The sequence below is a fragment of the Leucopleurus acutus genome (genome assembly GCF_964270905.1).
Source record: "Leucopleurus acutus genome assembly, chromosome: 9".
Taxonomy (NCBI): domain Eukaryota; kingdom Metazoa; phylum Chordata; class Mammalia; order Artiodactyla; family Delphinidae; genus Leucopleurus; species Leucopleurus acutus.
In genome coordinates, this window is record NC_139144.1 from 97,750,939 (window position 1) to 97,766,486 (window position 15,548).

The window sequence follows — 15,548 nt, forward strand, 5'->3', positions numbered from 1 at the left end:
CTTTATTTTACACCCTACCCAGCAATAGATTCCATTAGCTTGTCAACAAAATATGTGATCAACTGGTCTCTCTGTTTCCACTTCTGCTTTCTACATTCTATTCTGCACACAACAGCTTTAATTTTTAAAATTATTATTTGTTTTGTGACTTTATTTTGTAAACTAAAACACAGGCAGAACACCGCACTAAATAAATGTTAGCTTAGTGAATTATTGTAAGACAAACCCTCTTGTAACCACCACTCAAGTAAAAACAAAACAAAACATAAAACAGTTCTGCCAGCTACTGTAGCAGTCACTCCATGTGCCCCATCATAATCACAACTTTTTCCCAAAAGTAACTGCTCTAGTGACCTCTGTAGTAATCACTGTCTTGCATTTCTTTATGGCTATATTATTCAAGCAAACATCCCTAGTCACTGTCACTGTAGTTTAGTTTTGCCCATTTTTTTCAATTTGATATGCTTTGAAATCTCATTAATCTATAGGTCCCCTCCAACTCTTTCTTTTCCCTACAATTTATTTGAGTGACCTGGGCCATTTGATCTGTAGAAGTCTCCTCTATCTTAGAAAATAAATCAAGTCACATCCTTTTCCTGCTTAGAATAAAATCCAAACTCCACAAGTACAGGACCTAACTTGGTCCAGCTGCTGCCTGCTTCTTCATCTGCATTTTGACTCCTTCCTCTCACTGCTCTCATGGCACACTGCTTGTCTAACAAGGGTTGGAAGAAAACGGCTAAATCTCTATAAAAGGAAAATTTATTTTTTTAACAAGTCATAGACATTCATGGAAAAAATAATTGTAGACCTGTACATTTTTTGTATGTGAAATCTGAGACTTATCCAATGTATTAATAATTTACTAATAAGCACTAATAAATTTAGTAATAAATAATTCCTTTCAGTGGAAATTCTGAATCCTATCAGTTAGCATCATGAATAACTGGGCTCAAATTTCTGAGTAAAATCTCAAGAGTAGAGATGTTTTGATCTCCCAGTTTTAAAAGGAGAAAATTCAAGTTTCTGCCTTGGAAAGGGCAAAGTATTATATTCATCAGTTAGACTATAAGGTTCTTGAGAGCAAGGACTATGCCTTTTATCTTATTTGTGTTCCCAGTGCCTTAACAATGCTAATAAATTCCTGCTGATTGATTTATTAATTGAAATTTTCTTTACTACTCTAGAGGTTGCCTCTTATGAAATATATGAAGATAATGCATGTTGGAATTTAGTATAATAGTAAATAGGCTTTAAAAAATCTCAGGCTCAGAGTTAATTGGTTCATAATACTGTTCAGTAGATGAAATATTATCACCCATACAAGGCTTCTTTTATTAGTTAATTCTGTTTGATCCCATTCTTTATTCCTCAACTATTCTGATATGTTTAATGCATATGATGATGTTTGAGAGTACATTTATGTATTTAAAATATATGTTAACTACTCAGACTGTATCTTAGTTTTTTTTTTTTTACTTAACACTATATTTTTAAGAATGATACATATTGCTAGTCTATTACTTTTAACTGTTCAGAGTAATCCACGGTGTTCACCATATTTTAGCTATGGTACCCAGCTCCCTACCACCACATATAGCCCGATGGTGAACATCATAATACATGTGCAGTTAAGGACCTGTGAGAATTTATTTAAGGAATATACACAGGAGCCAATTGCTAGGTAATGGATAATGCTCTCCAGAATGGCTTTATAAGTCTACACTCGTACGTCAGTGCCTGACGGCTCTTATCCATCCACAGCCTGCATGTTTTGAATTTTTCTAGCCTAAAAGATATAAAATTGTCTTACTTTGCGTTACTCTGATAAGTAATCAGTATGAATGTGTCTTCATATGCTGAACTTCTGATTTGTCTGCCTTCACCCAGCACCACTCTATCCATGCCTTCCCCGCTTCAGTTCGTGGTAACTCCATCATTGCAGTGATTAGGCAATTTCCCAGTCTTTCTCTCATAAATTGGCAAGAATAGCCTGTTATCTCTATTTTCAAAATATATACATAGTATGATCACTTCTCAGCATCTCCACTCTTACACCCCAGTGTGAGCCACCCTGACTTCCCACTTGGGTTACTGCCATTGCCTGCATCAAATTTCCCTGCTTCTATTCTTATATCCCAGCACTCAGTGATCCCTTTAAGACAGAACTCGAATCACGTCCTTCCTCCTTTCAACCATGCAGTTATTCAGAATTAAATCCCCTAACTATGCCTCTCTACCTGGAATGCTTCTTTCTCAGTTAGCCACTTCCTCATCTCCTCCAATTCTTCATTTAACTATCATCACTGCCCTATTTGATGCTGCAGACTTTCTCCCTGCCCCCTACTCCTGTTCCCTCTTACCTTGTTATTTAGTTTTTTCCAAAGAACTTATCTTTTCTAACATATTTGCAATTAACTCATTGTTTAATGTCTGTCTGTCATCCCTCCGCTGCCCCCAGAATATCATATAAGCCCCTTGAGGGCAGGGCTCTTTGGTTCAGGTAAGTATATATACCAAGAATATAGAATACTGTCTGTCTTATAGTCAGCACCAAATAAATATTTCCTGAGTGAACCATATTGTCAGCCTTTTGGGTTTCTATTGCTGGACACTCTGTGTTCATTTTCTTCGCTCAGTTTTCCTTTGAGTTTTCTACCATTTCCTTGTTGGTGTGTATATTATAAATATGAACCCTTTTTGGTTATAGCCATTGCAAATACATACCTCTGATCCATCACCTCTCTGTCAGTTTTATTCAGAGTCCTTTGTTGAATGAAAAACCTTCATTTTGATATAATCCAATTTATCACATTTTTGTCCAATGATTTATGCTTACGAAGTTTTGTTTTTCTAAAAAAAAAAATCCCTGTATCTAGGTCATAATATATTCTGTTTTATTTAATTAAGTTTTATACTTTTACCTTTCACAGTATTTCTTTAGTTTATCTTTAGTATTTCTTTAGACATCTGCTTCTACATATGTTGTTAAATATGGATCTAGTGTTTATGTCCATGTGTGGTCCATTTATTAAACAGTCTATTCAGTCATTTTAATAACTTTCATGTACATTAAGTTTACCTATATATGGGTCTGTCTTTGAACTCTATTCTATTTGTTCGTTTGTTCTTGCACCATGTAATCCTGTTACTCTACTTCTAAAAATTGAAGTATAGTTGACATACAATAGTATATCAGCTTCAAGTATAAAACATAGTAGTTTAACATGTATATACATTACAAATTGATCACCATGATAAGTCTAATGACCGTCTGTCACCAGATAAATCTATTACAAATTACTATGTTCCCAATACTGTTCATCACATTCTGTGATTTATTTATTTTGTAACTGGAAGTTGGTACCTCTTAATCTCTCTTGCCTATTTTCCCCAACCTCCCACCCCTCTTCCAATCACCAGTTTGTTTTCTTTATCTGTTAAGTCTGCTTCTGTTTTTTTTTGTTGGTTTGTTTTTTTAGATTCCACATATAAGTAAAATCATTCAGTACTTCTCTTTCTCTGTTTGACTTATTTCACTTAGCATAATATCCTGTAGGTCCATCTGTGTTGTCACAAATGACAAAATTTCATTCTTTTTTACGGTTGAGTAATATTCCATTGTGTATATAGCTATATATCACCTCTTCGTTATTCATTCATCTATCTGTAGACACTTAGGTTGTTTCCGTATCTTGGCTACTGTAAATAATGCTGCAATGAACATAGGAGTACATATATCTTTTTGAATTAGTGTTTTTGTTTTCTTCAGAAAACACCCAGAAGTGGAACTACTGGACTGTGTAGTACTGTTTTTAATTTTTTGAGGAACCTCCACATTTTTCCATAGGGTTGCACCAATTTACATTCCCACCAACAGGAACTGCCTAGAGGGTTCCCCATTCTCCCCATCCTTGCCAAGAATTGTTATTTGTTGTCTGTTTGTTGATAGCCATTCTCACAGGTGTGAGGTGATACTGTGGTTTTGATTCACATTTCTCTGATGATTAGTGATGTTGAGCATCTTTTTATGTGTCTGTCGGCCATCTGTATGTCTTCTTTGGAAAAATGTCTATTCAGGTCCTGTGACCATTTTTTAATAGACCTCTTTGGGTTTTTTTTTTGATATTAAATTGTGTGATTTCTTTAAATATTTTGGATATTAACCCCTTATCCAGTATATCATTTGCAAATATTTTCCTTTGTTCAGTAGGTTGTCTTTTCATTTTATGATTTCCTTCATTATGAAAAAGCTTTTTAGTTTGACGTAGTCCCATTTGTTTAGTTTTGCTTTTATTTCCCTTGCCTGAGGAGACAGACAAACACACACAAAATATTGCTGAGACTGATGTCAAAGAGGAAACTGCCTATGTTTTCTCCTAGAGTTTTATGGTTTTAGGTCACCAGAAGATGCTTTTGTCACCAGCTCCCAGAATAAGCCCTTCTCTGGGGCAATGCCAGGTAGTTGAGCAGAGGATGAGAACAGACTGGGCACTCTGACATAGACAAGGCGTACAGTGGAAATCTCCCTTCCCACTCCTGGGAAAGGAAATGGGGACTAGAGGTACCACTGCACAATGCTTAACATCCTCACTAGAGGGTTTTCACAGAGGAGGTTGTACTTTTATTAAAGGTTCCCAACGCTAAAAATCCCTAAGTACAAACCAGGATATGAAAGATCATCTTCCTTAAAGTGAAGGGAAAGGTGAAATTGCTAAGGTTACAGGATGTGATGGTAGAATTCCAAACCTGAGAGCAGCCCAATAATAAGCAACATCTGTTTAGGGATTGGCATAAAAAACTCTCCCTGTCCAACCTCGGATTAGATGATGTACCATAGAGCATCTCAGTGGTCCCGTGAGTTGCCCGGCCCAGGAGCTATTGCTTAGAGGAACGTGGAGATGGATGAGTTGGAATGAGAAAGTTTCGATTTAATCTTCACGGTCCTAAAGTGGGATAAAAATTCCCACCATCCAAAAGTGTTATCACTGAAGACTCAGACACACTTCCCTTGAGAAATTAAAGTTTGGCAAGCTCCTTCCCATGCTCCAGGGACAAGGAAACAAAACGTTCATTTGCAAAGTTGAAATGTAGGTTAGGGTGTTAGATGCAGAAGTGACCAGACAGAGGGAAATGGAAAATAAAAGAAATCTAATAAACAAAAAATAATTGGCCCCTTGAGATTTTATCACTAAGTTATAAAAAGTTACCTGTTCCAACTGCACTTGCTTCAAATTTATCCTAAAAAATACGTTCTGGCTCTTCAGATTATGTTTGTGAGTGTACAGCTGAGTAGGTTTGCAAAGGAGCTTGTCAACAGCTTGAGCGTGAGTGAGTGTGCTTATGTGTGGGATCCAAAGAGGACACTATGGAAAGTGTTCCTCTGAGTGGAGAGAACTCCTGGCTCTCTCCTCCACCTGTGTAATGATTTTGGCTTAGCTGCATGGCCACTCAACAGTTTTCCTCTGCCTTTGGTGTGACTGCCAAGTGAACTGGAAACATAGCCCTCTCTTTATGTTAGTGCGATAGTAACTGTTTACACAGTAGGGGATGTGTTGGCACTATTTATAAGCACTCACCACTACAGAGAATAGATTCCAAGTTCCCCGTGGGAGACAGCTCAGAAGGGACAAATCTCCCAACCAGATAAAACTCATACCTTCAGACCAGGACCCTTCGTCATGTCTCATCTCTTACTTGTTAGGGATATTTTTGGCTAGAGAAAACTATCCTTAGGTTCAAATCTTCTTTTGAAAGCTAATTAAAAAAAATAAGCACTCGATTTATCCATTTCTGTTAAATTGTTTTTTTCCTTATTTTCCATAATTAGAGCCCTTAATTTTCTCTTACAAGAGGAAGAAAGAACTTCCTGCCATGTATCCATTATAAGATGTTGTGTTTTCATCACCATATGAGACACAAAGTAGAAGCATGATCACCTTTTCAAATTTATGAAAGAGGCCAGTTAATCACATACTTCATGAAGAGAGTCCCTAATAGGGGTGATGGGCTGTGTGTCTTTTCCTTATGTTGCTGATGTGGCTTGAAGGCCAGACTTCAACTTCATAGGTGAGTGAGAAGTACCTACTCTGGTCCACCATGACTGTGAAGTAAATGGATCAAAAGTAGGAACTCAATTAGTCCTCTTGATATGTCTTCTGATTTCCATGTTAGGTGAATCCACAACCTTTAAAAAATGACTGTGCTATACACAAGGTCTGCTATGTGTAGGAGCAGGATGATTGATGTGCCCCAGGCTATCAGATAATCCTGTTTGCCTGCTGACTCCTCCATGGTCTAGTCCTCTTCCCATCTGTAAAACAGAGCTAATAAGCCAAAGTTCAGAGTGTTGTTGTGAATATTATTATACTATATTATATTAGTAGATGTATAAAGTAGTATGATGCCTAGTACAGAGTGAGTGTTCAGCAAATGAAGTCTTTATATCAACTCAGTATAAAAATAAGTGTAATTAGGATTCTTATTTCTTCTCTTACCATCTTTCCCACTCCAGTGGATTTTTGCACTCTGGGCAGAAGTGTTTCAGGAGCTTGTTTGTTTTCTTCCTGCCATCTGTCTCCAAAATAATAGACAAGACTGAGAACATTTCCTAAAACTGAACCTTACCGTTCAGTGATTCACAGGGCAGTTGACCTGTTAAATTATTTGAAACAGTTTTACAAAGAAACAGGTTTACTTTGACTTTACACATCACTTTTTAAAAATATCAAATGTACTTTATTTAAAAAAGACAAAATTGCTTGCAAGTAATGTGTCACTTGGAAATTCACTTGCTTGACTTCATTACTGAGCAAAAGCAACATGACTTTAAGCACAGATACCCTTTTTTTGGGATATGGTTTTGGAGATAGGTAAAAAGACACCATTTATTTTTTTGTTGTTACATTGACTTTTAAAAATTGACGTTCGTTTGAGTCCTGGTTATAGAAGTGTAAACAGTGTAAATGAATCTACCATTAACTATCACTGTCACATCCATGCTACCTATCTGCGCATATATACCTGCTGATAAACCTGGAAGAGTTCCTGCATCACAGTTACATTTGAGCCCCAGGAGACAGGCCTGAACATACAACGTAGGACAAATCACTGGTATTCCTTTAAAGAACAGGTCACAGTAGAAATACTTCTTGGAAACAATTCATCCACTTTGGTATGTTTTAGGTTTTATTAGTGATTTACATAGTTGTTTATTTAATTAAATCATAACATAAAGCATTAAACACAAAATATTAATTTCTTCAATATCTATGTTGTTAGCAAGTTTTGAAAAAAATACACACATATATACAGTTGACCTTTGAAACATGGGTTTGAACTGTGTGAGTTCACTAATACGTGGAACCACAAATATATGATATATATACACATCATGGCCATCTATAGCCATCATGATATTAGGTGGGGAAGGAGAAAGTAAAAACAAGAGCAAACACTTCCATGTGGAGAAAATATAGTTCAGATGCTTAGATGCAAAACTGATATCCCCAGATAACGTACTTAGAATGAATTTTCCAGAAAACTCCCTTGTCTGTCACAATGGGCCTGATGACTCTCTCAGTCCAAATATTCTGAAAACTGCAAGCATAGGCAGCCATATGTTGGGAATAAAGTGAATGGATGCGGAAAGATGGATGGGTCTTGCATTCAGCTGTATTTTATAGTGTGGTCTCTAGCTATTGGTAAATCTCTAAAAAGCATTGGAATGCCAGAGTCCATTTACATAGGAATAGGAAAGCACTGTAGACATTACCAGTCCATATTTTTATCATGGCTTGAAATGACTAGGAAAATTTCCAACAAGTATAATGACAATAATTTTTATTCCAGTGTAAAATGTAGCAGAACAAAAAGAAATTGATGTATAAATAGGTAAAATGCAAAATAAAATTACAAAGAAGGGAATGCACAATAATTAAGACTAGGCTATTGGTTTGTAGCTGTGAGGCTGACAAGCTGTTAATTTTCAACATTCTAGAAAAACACTCATTCTTGATTATAAACTATACCTATTTGTCATCAAGAGTTTGAATTCTTTATCTTTTCATGTAGTGAAGAATATTATTTATATCTTTAAATATTGTGCATTTCTTTGCCAGTGTTGCAGCTGAGTATCTTGTTCCAATCAATTTTGGTGTAAGTGACTGAAAGCTTTCAGTGCAAGGCCTTGAACGTGGTATCTGACATTGTTTGATCATTTCCACTAATTTCTGTGTGATACTCAATTTCTGAAAGCTCTCTTTTTAATAATTCCTTGACATTTTGGACCTTATTCAAAGCAATATTAAATTCTGAGTATTTTATAACTAACCATATGATAATAAACTATAATATTAAGTCCTCCAACCATCTGTGTTGTAAGTGGTATGATCTGTAACAGTCATTCTAAAAGTTTTTATGCTGAAACTGGAAACTTTCAATAAGTGTAATCTGCTGTCCATCTGTAATTATAGCATGAATAGTATAGAAGCCATGGGAATAATTCTCTTCACGTGAATCTTTCATGCACTGTCACAGGATTGTCTCAGAAACCTCAAACTCCCATCTGTATATTTGAGTTATGGATCACTTATTTCTTTCTTAGAGTGAGCAAACATAAAAGAAATTTTGATTTTGGGTCAAAAAACTACTACTGTCTGTGGTCATGTTCTGTAATTAAGACCTGATTTTCTATCCTTCTGCTTTCTCTGCTGAGGACTGATCCCTGTTATATTGGGAAATAAGTTGTCCCTTCCTTGAGAAAACATTATTATTAAGTAATAACCTGACATCATTACATGCTTTATTAAATTTCCCTTGGGGGACATAAGAGATAAACTTTAGCAGCTCTGTATACCTTCTCTTCATTCAGCCTGAGTCTTGAAGTTGGCCGTCCTGGGTTGATCTTGCCCACCTGGGCGACTGGTATGAGGTGGGTGGAGAGGAGGCCTTCCACCTGCCACTCTCAAATTAAAAGGGCAAATTACAGAAAATAAATTCAAAATCACTTAGTAATAAGAAGTATGAGAATATCACTTAAAACATTCAGGATTTCATGGATACAGTTCATTAAGGAGGGGTGAGTAGAGTTGTGTCTGAGGTATCCAGAGTAAACAAAACAAGAAAGTTAAATGGTATAGAACAGGGCTTCCCTGGTGGCGCAGTGGTTGAGAATCTGCCTGCCAATGCAGGGGACACGGGTTCGAGCCCTGGTTTGGGAAGATCCCACATGCCGTGGAGCAACTAGGCCCGTGAGCCACAACTACTGAGCCTGCGCGTCTGGAGCCTGTGCTCTGCAACAAGAGAGGCCGCGACAGTGAGAGGCCTGCGCACCGTGATGAAGAGTGGCCCCCGCTCGCTGCAACTAGTGAAAGCCCTCGCACAGAAACGAAGACCCAACACAGCAAAAATAAATAAATAAATAAATTTACTGAAAAACAAACAAACAAACAAAAAATGCACACACACACATTTAAAAAAAAATGGTATAGAACATCATGTAGAATTCAGAAAAAGTCATGTGGGCTAAAGAATGTCGCACCAGAAAGAAAGAAATTATTCCCTATAGTAACTACTAAATTGACTAGGATTTTGTCTAACCACTTCATTAATTTCTTTCCTCCATTTAAGAGCAGATGTTTAGGAGAAGAAATTATCTTCCAATAAATTGAATTTCAAGAATGTAACTTTTTTTCTCCTTGATTTCCAGCTGCAAAACTGGGTCCCATTGTGTTCTTCATCTACGGATATGTTCAAGCAGAGTTTGGATGATGATTTGGCTGAGACATTCAAGGAGAACTTTAAGTTCAGGTGGGTAGATTCTCCCTGTGGTCTAAAAGCCACCTTCAAATTCTGATTTTCCTTAATTTGTTATTTTGACATCATTAGTTCAGTCCGGAGAAACTCATGGGCCAGGGAAATAAAACGCAGACATGGGTGAGTGAGTTCATTTTGCTGCGGCTGTCCAGTGACTGGGGGACTCAAGTCTCCCTTTTTGTCTTGATCTTGGCCATGTACTTGGCGACTGTTGTGGGAAATTTCCTCATTCTTCTTCTGATCGGACTGCACAGCAGGCTTCATACCTCCATGTATTTCTTCCTTAGTGTTTTATCTTTTGTGGACTTTTGTTGTGTAAACAGTTTTGCCCCACAAATGCTGGCCCACCTGCTGTCAGTCTAGAAGTCCATCCCATTCCACAGCTGTGTGCTCCAGCTCTATGCACCCCTGGCATTGGGTGGGTCTGCGTTCTTTCTGCTGGGAGCCATGGCCTGTGACCACTGCGTGATGGTGTGCTACCCGCTGCACTACGCAGTCGTTATGCACAGAGGGCTGTGCCTGGGGCTGGCTGCTGGCTGCTTGGTGGCTGGTTTCATGAATTCACTGATGGAAACAATCATCACCTTTCGGCTTCTCCTGTGTCACAGTGTTATTAATCACTTTGCCTGTGCGACCCTAGCAGTTCTACGGCTAGTCTGTGTGGACATCTACTTCAACAAGGTCATGGTGGTTGCCTCAGTATTTCCGGTGATCATGCTTCCCTGTTCCCTGGTTCTGTTCTCCTATGGTCGTATAGTTGTTGCCATTCTGCGCATTTGTTCTACTCAGAGACGTAGCAAAGTGTCTGGGACGTGCGCTTCTCACCTCACTGTGGTTTGCGTGTGCTTTGGGACTACCATCTTCACCTACCTGGGGCCATGGTCAGCCTCCTCAGTGGAAGAGGAGAAGATGGTTGCTCTATTCTATGCTGTGGTGGCACCTATGTTGAACTCCTTGATTTACAGCTTGAGGAATGAAGAAGTTACAGCTGCTCTCTATAAATTTTTAGAGAAATTCAGAGATAAAGGGTAAAGACTATAAGAACTTCTTGCTATCTATTAGCAGAATCAAAAAAGAGATCAGATAAGTGAAGGTGGGACTGCCACACTCACTAAGGAAGACTATTATGGTCAGACCCTTGCTTTCAAATGGAGAATTCCTCCACATGATTAATGGCTTTCCTTATATAGGCCAATACCAGATAATTTACATGGCAGTGATTCAGCAGAGGGCCTTTTTTTAGGTCGTCTTCTCTCAGGTATTCAGTAGTATTTAGACATCATCTGCCTATTTAAAAATTTTATTAGCGTACCAGTGTTTAAAGAAATGAGCCATGACTTCATCAAGCAGACCTGGTTTGTGGATTGAATGGGTAGATGAATTCCACCAATTAGGTTCACTTATACTTTTGTGGAACAGAATAGATAATGTCTGTTTTTCTTTCTACATGACAATACTCCAGTTGTTTGTAGAATAGCTTAATTTCCTCCAGGATAACCACAAATGGTTTTTTCAACTCTTTAAAAAATAGTATCAGTTTTGAAACTTTCAATACCATCTGTGCCTTAGTCTAGACTGTGATATTATATCCTGAAATAAATAATATATGATAGAATGTTTGTTCAGGCCATTATGCTGGATCTCATTTGCTTTTAAGATGAGAAATCTGTGGCTTCACTGTAGTCTTTTTTTATTGTGGTAAAACATACAATATGTAACAAAATTTGCTGTTTTAGTCATTTTTAAGTGTACACTTCAGTGGCGTTAATTACATTTGCAGTGCTGTGCAAACATCACCACTATCTTATTTCCAGAATTATTCATTACCAGTCTTTTTTTTTGGTGGTACGCGGGCCTCTCACTGTTGTGGCCTCTCCCGCTGTGGAGCATAGACTCCGGACGTGCAGGTTCAGCGGCCATGGCTCACGGGCCTAGCTACTCCGCGGCATGTGGGATCTTCCCAGACCGGGGCACGAGCCCGTGTCCTCTGCATCAGCAGGCGGACTCTCAACCACTTTGCCACCAGGGAAGCCCACCAGTCTTTTATACAACTAATTTCCCAAGACCTGGTTCCTATAATCTGGTTACAAAGACTCTATACCCATTACACTCTTTTCTTTTTTTTTAACTTAAAGGTATATGCATTTTGTTCTGCTAATTGTTACTGATTTTCACACATCACACCAACTTGCCAAGATTATTTTGAATTTTGATTCTCCAGTTCATTCCTTCTGTTTATTTTGTCTTTCTTTTTCAATGGATACAATAAGCAGAAAAAGTTATAAAAATAAACACCAAAATAGTACATGTCAATTATGTATCACTGCAAACTTGGAAAAAAGTGGTCCACAATGTCTTATAGTTGGAATCGTATAGTATGCAGCCTTTTCAGATTGACTGCTTTCACTTAGAGATTTACATTTAAGTTCATTCATGTCTTTTCATGGCTTAATCATTCATTTCTTTTTGGAACTGAATAAAATTCTGTTGTCTGCATGTAGCACAGTTCATTCATTTACCTACTAAAGGATATCTTGTTTGCTTCTGAGTTTTGGTAATTGTGAATAAAGCTGCTTATAAACATTCGTGTGCAGGTTTTATGTGAACATATTTTCAACTCCTTTGGGTAAATACCAAGTAGCATGATTGCTGGATCGTATGGTAAAGGTATGTTTTGCTTTGTAGGAAACCACCAAACTGTCTTCCAAAGTGGCTATATCACTTTGCGTTCCCACGAGCAATGAATGAGAGTTTCTATTGCTCCATATTTCACCAGCATTTGGTGTTGTCAGTGTTTTGTATTTTGGCCATTCTAACAGGTGTGTAGTGGTATTTTACTGTTGATTTAATTTGCATTTTCCTGATGACACATGATATGAAATATCTTTTCATATGTTTATTTGCCAACTCTATATATTCTTTGGTGACGTGTCTGTTAAGGTCTTTGGGCCATTTTTTAATCAGGTTGTTTGTTTTCTTATTGTTGATTTTTAAGAGTTACTTGTATATTTTAGATATCAGTTCTGTATCAGATGTATCTTTTGCAAAAATTTTCTCTCAGCATCTGGATTGTCTTTCCATTCTCTTGACATCATTCACTTTTAAATGGTGATAGAAATACATACTTATATATGCAAGAACTCAAAATTATGACCCATTCATCCTTCATTAAGACTACAGGCAATACAACAAAAAATGTGAAAACTTCAAACAAAAGATGGTTTAAATGAAGGACTGGGGGGCATGAAACTGAAGTTGTGATAAGACAGGCAACAAGCTAAAACCTTCTAAGTGTAAAATTGAGTTTTAAAAGCTCTAAATTTCGAGGAGAGGAACCAAGATGGCGGAGTAGAAGGATGTGCTCTCACTCCCTCTTGCGGGAACACCAGAATCACAACTAGCTGCTGGACAGTCATCAACAGGAAGACACTGGAACTCACCAAAATAGATACCCTACATCCAAAGACAAAGGAGAAGCCACAATGAGACAGTAGGAGGGGCACAATCACAGTAAAATCAAATCCCATAACTGGTGGGTGACTCACAGACTGGAGAACACTTACACCACAGAAGTCCACCCACTGGAGTGAAGGTTCTGAGCCCCACGTCAGGCTTCCCAACCTGGGGGTCTGGCAACGGGAGGAGGAATTCCTAGAGAATCAGACTTTGAAGCCTAGAGGGAATTGATTGCAGGACTTTGACAGCACTGGGGGAAACAGAGACTCCACTCTTGGAGGGCACACACAAAGCAGTGTGTGCATTGGGACCCAGGGGAAGGAGCAGTGACCCCAGGGGAGACTGAACCAGACCTACCTGCTAGTGTTGGAGGGTCTCCTGCAGAGGCGGGGGGCGGGGTCGCTGTGGCTCACCGTGGGGACAAGGACACTGGAAGCAGAAGTTCTGGGAAGTACTCCTTGGTGTGAGCCCTTCTAGAGTCTGTCATTAGCTCCACAAAGAGCCCAGGTAGCCTCCAGTGTTGGGTTGCCTCAGGCCAAACAACCAACAGGGAGGGAACCCAGCCCAACCCATCAACAGTCAAGTGGATTAAAGTTTTACTGAGCTCTGCCCACCAGAGCAACAGTCAGGTCTACCCACCACCAGTCCCTCCCATCAAGCCTCTTAGATAGCCTCATCCACCAGAGGGCAGACAGCAGAAGCAAGAAGAACTACAGTCCTACAGCCTGTGGAACAAAAACCACATTCACAGAAAGATAGACAAGATGAAAAGGCAGAGGGTTATGTACCAGATGAAGGAAAAAGATAAAACCCCAGAAAAACAACTGAATGAAGTGGAGATAGGCAACCTTCCAGAAAAAGAATTCAGAATAATGATAGTGAAGATGATCCAGGGCCTCAGAAACAGAATGGCGGCAAAGATCAAAAAGATGCAAGAAATGTTTAACAAAGACCTAAAGAATTAAAGAACAAACAAACAGAGATGAACAATACAATAACTGAACTGAAAACTATACTAGAAGGAATCAACAGCAGAATAACTGAGGCAGAAGAATGATAAGTGACCTGGAAGACAGAATGCTGGAATTCACTGCTGCGGAAGAGAATAAAGAAAAAAGAATGAATAGAAATGAAGACAGCCTAAGAGACCTCTGGGACAACATTAAATGCAACAACATTCGCATTATAAGGGTCCCAGAAGAAGAGAGGGAGAAAGAGCCAGAGAAAATATTTGAAGAGATTATAGTTGAAAACTTCCCTAACATGGGAAAGGAAATAGCCACCCAAGTCCATGAAGCACAGCAAGTCCCATACAGGATAAACCCAAGGAGAAACATGCCGAGACACATAGTAATCAAATTGGCAAAAATTAAAGACACAGAAAAATTATTGAAAGCAGCAAGGGAAAAACGACAAATAACATACGAGGGAACTCCCATAAGGTTAACAGCTGATTTCTCAGCAGAAACTCTACAAGCCAGAAAGGAGTGGCATGATATACTTAAAGTGATGAAAGGGAAGAACCTACAACCAAGATTACCCAGCTAGGATCTCATTCAGATTCGATGGAGAAATCAAAAGCTTTACAGACAAGCAAAAGCTAAGAGAATTCAGCGCCACCAAACCAGCTCTACAACAAATGCTGAAGGAACTTCTCTAAGTGGGAAACACAAGAGAAGAAAAGGACCTACAAAACAAACCCAAAACAATTAAGAAAATGGTCATAGGAACATACATATTGATAATTACCTTAAACATGAATGGATCCAAGTGCTCCAACCAAAAGACACACGCTTGCTGAATGGATACAAAAATAAGACCCATATATATGCTGTCTACAAGAGACCCACTTCAGACCTAGGGACACACACAGACTGAGAGTGAGGGGATGGAAAAAGATATTCCATGCAGATGGAAATCAAAACAAAGCTGGAATAGCTATACTCATATCAGATAAAATAGACTTTAAAATAAAGAATGTTCCAAGAGACAAGGAAGGACACTACATAATGATCAAGGGATCAATCCAAGAAGAAGATATAACAATTATAAATATATATGCACCCAACATAGGAGCACCTCAATACATAAGGCAACTGCTAACAGCTATAACAGAGGAAATTGACAGTAACACAGTAATAGTGGGGGACTTTTAACACCTCACTTAACACCAATGGACAGGTCATCCAAAATGAAAATAAATAAGGAAACACAAGCTTTAAATGACACAATAGACCAGATAGATTTAATTGATATTTATAGGACATTCCATCTAA

At 38.3% G+C, this 15,548-nt stretch overlaps 2 protein-coding genes across 2 annotated transcripts in view; both read left to right on the forward strand.

Annotated features, from left to right (window-relative positions):
• The window catches only part of OR6B1 (olfactory receptor family 6 subfamily B member 1), a gene marked incomplete at both ends in the record, with an annotated part of 37,346 nt that overhangs the window by 1,962 nt on the left and 19,836 nt on the right, over nt 1–15,548 (forward strand). Inside the window, 1 exon segment of the mRNA XM_082846239.1 lies at nt 9,710–9,810. Coding sequence (XP_082702365.1) covers nt 9,710–9,810 — 101 coding nt within the window.
• Nucleotides 9,907–10,848, forward strand: LOC309966505 (olfactory receptor-like protein OLF3; the record flags this gene model as incomplete). The annotated part of the gene is given in 2 exon segments (XM_082846610.1): nt 9,907–10,176; nt 10,180–10,848. Coding segments are annotated over 2 exon segments (939 nt in total).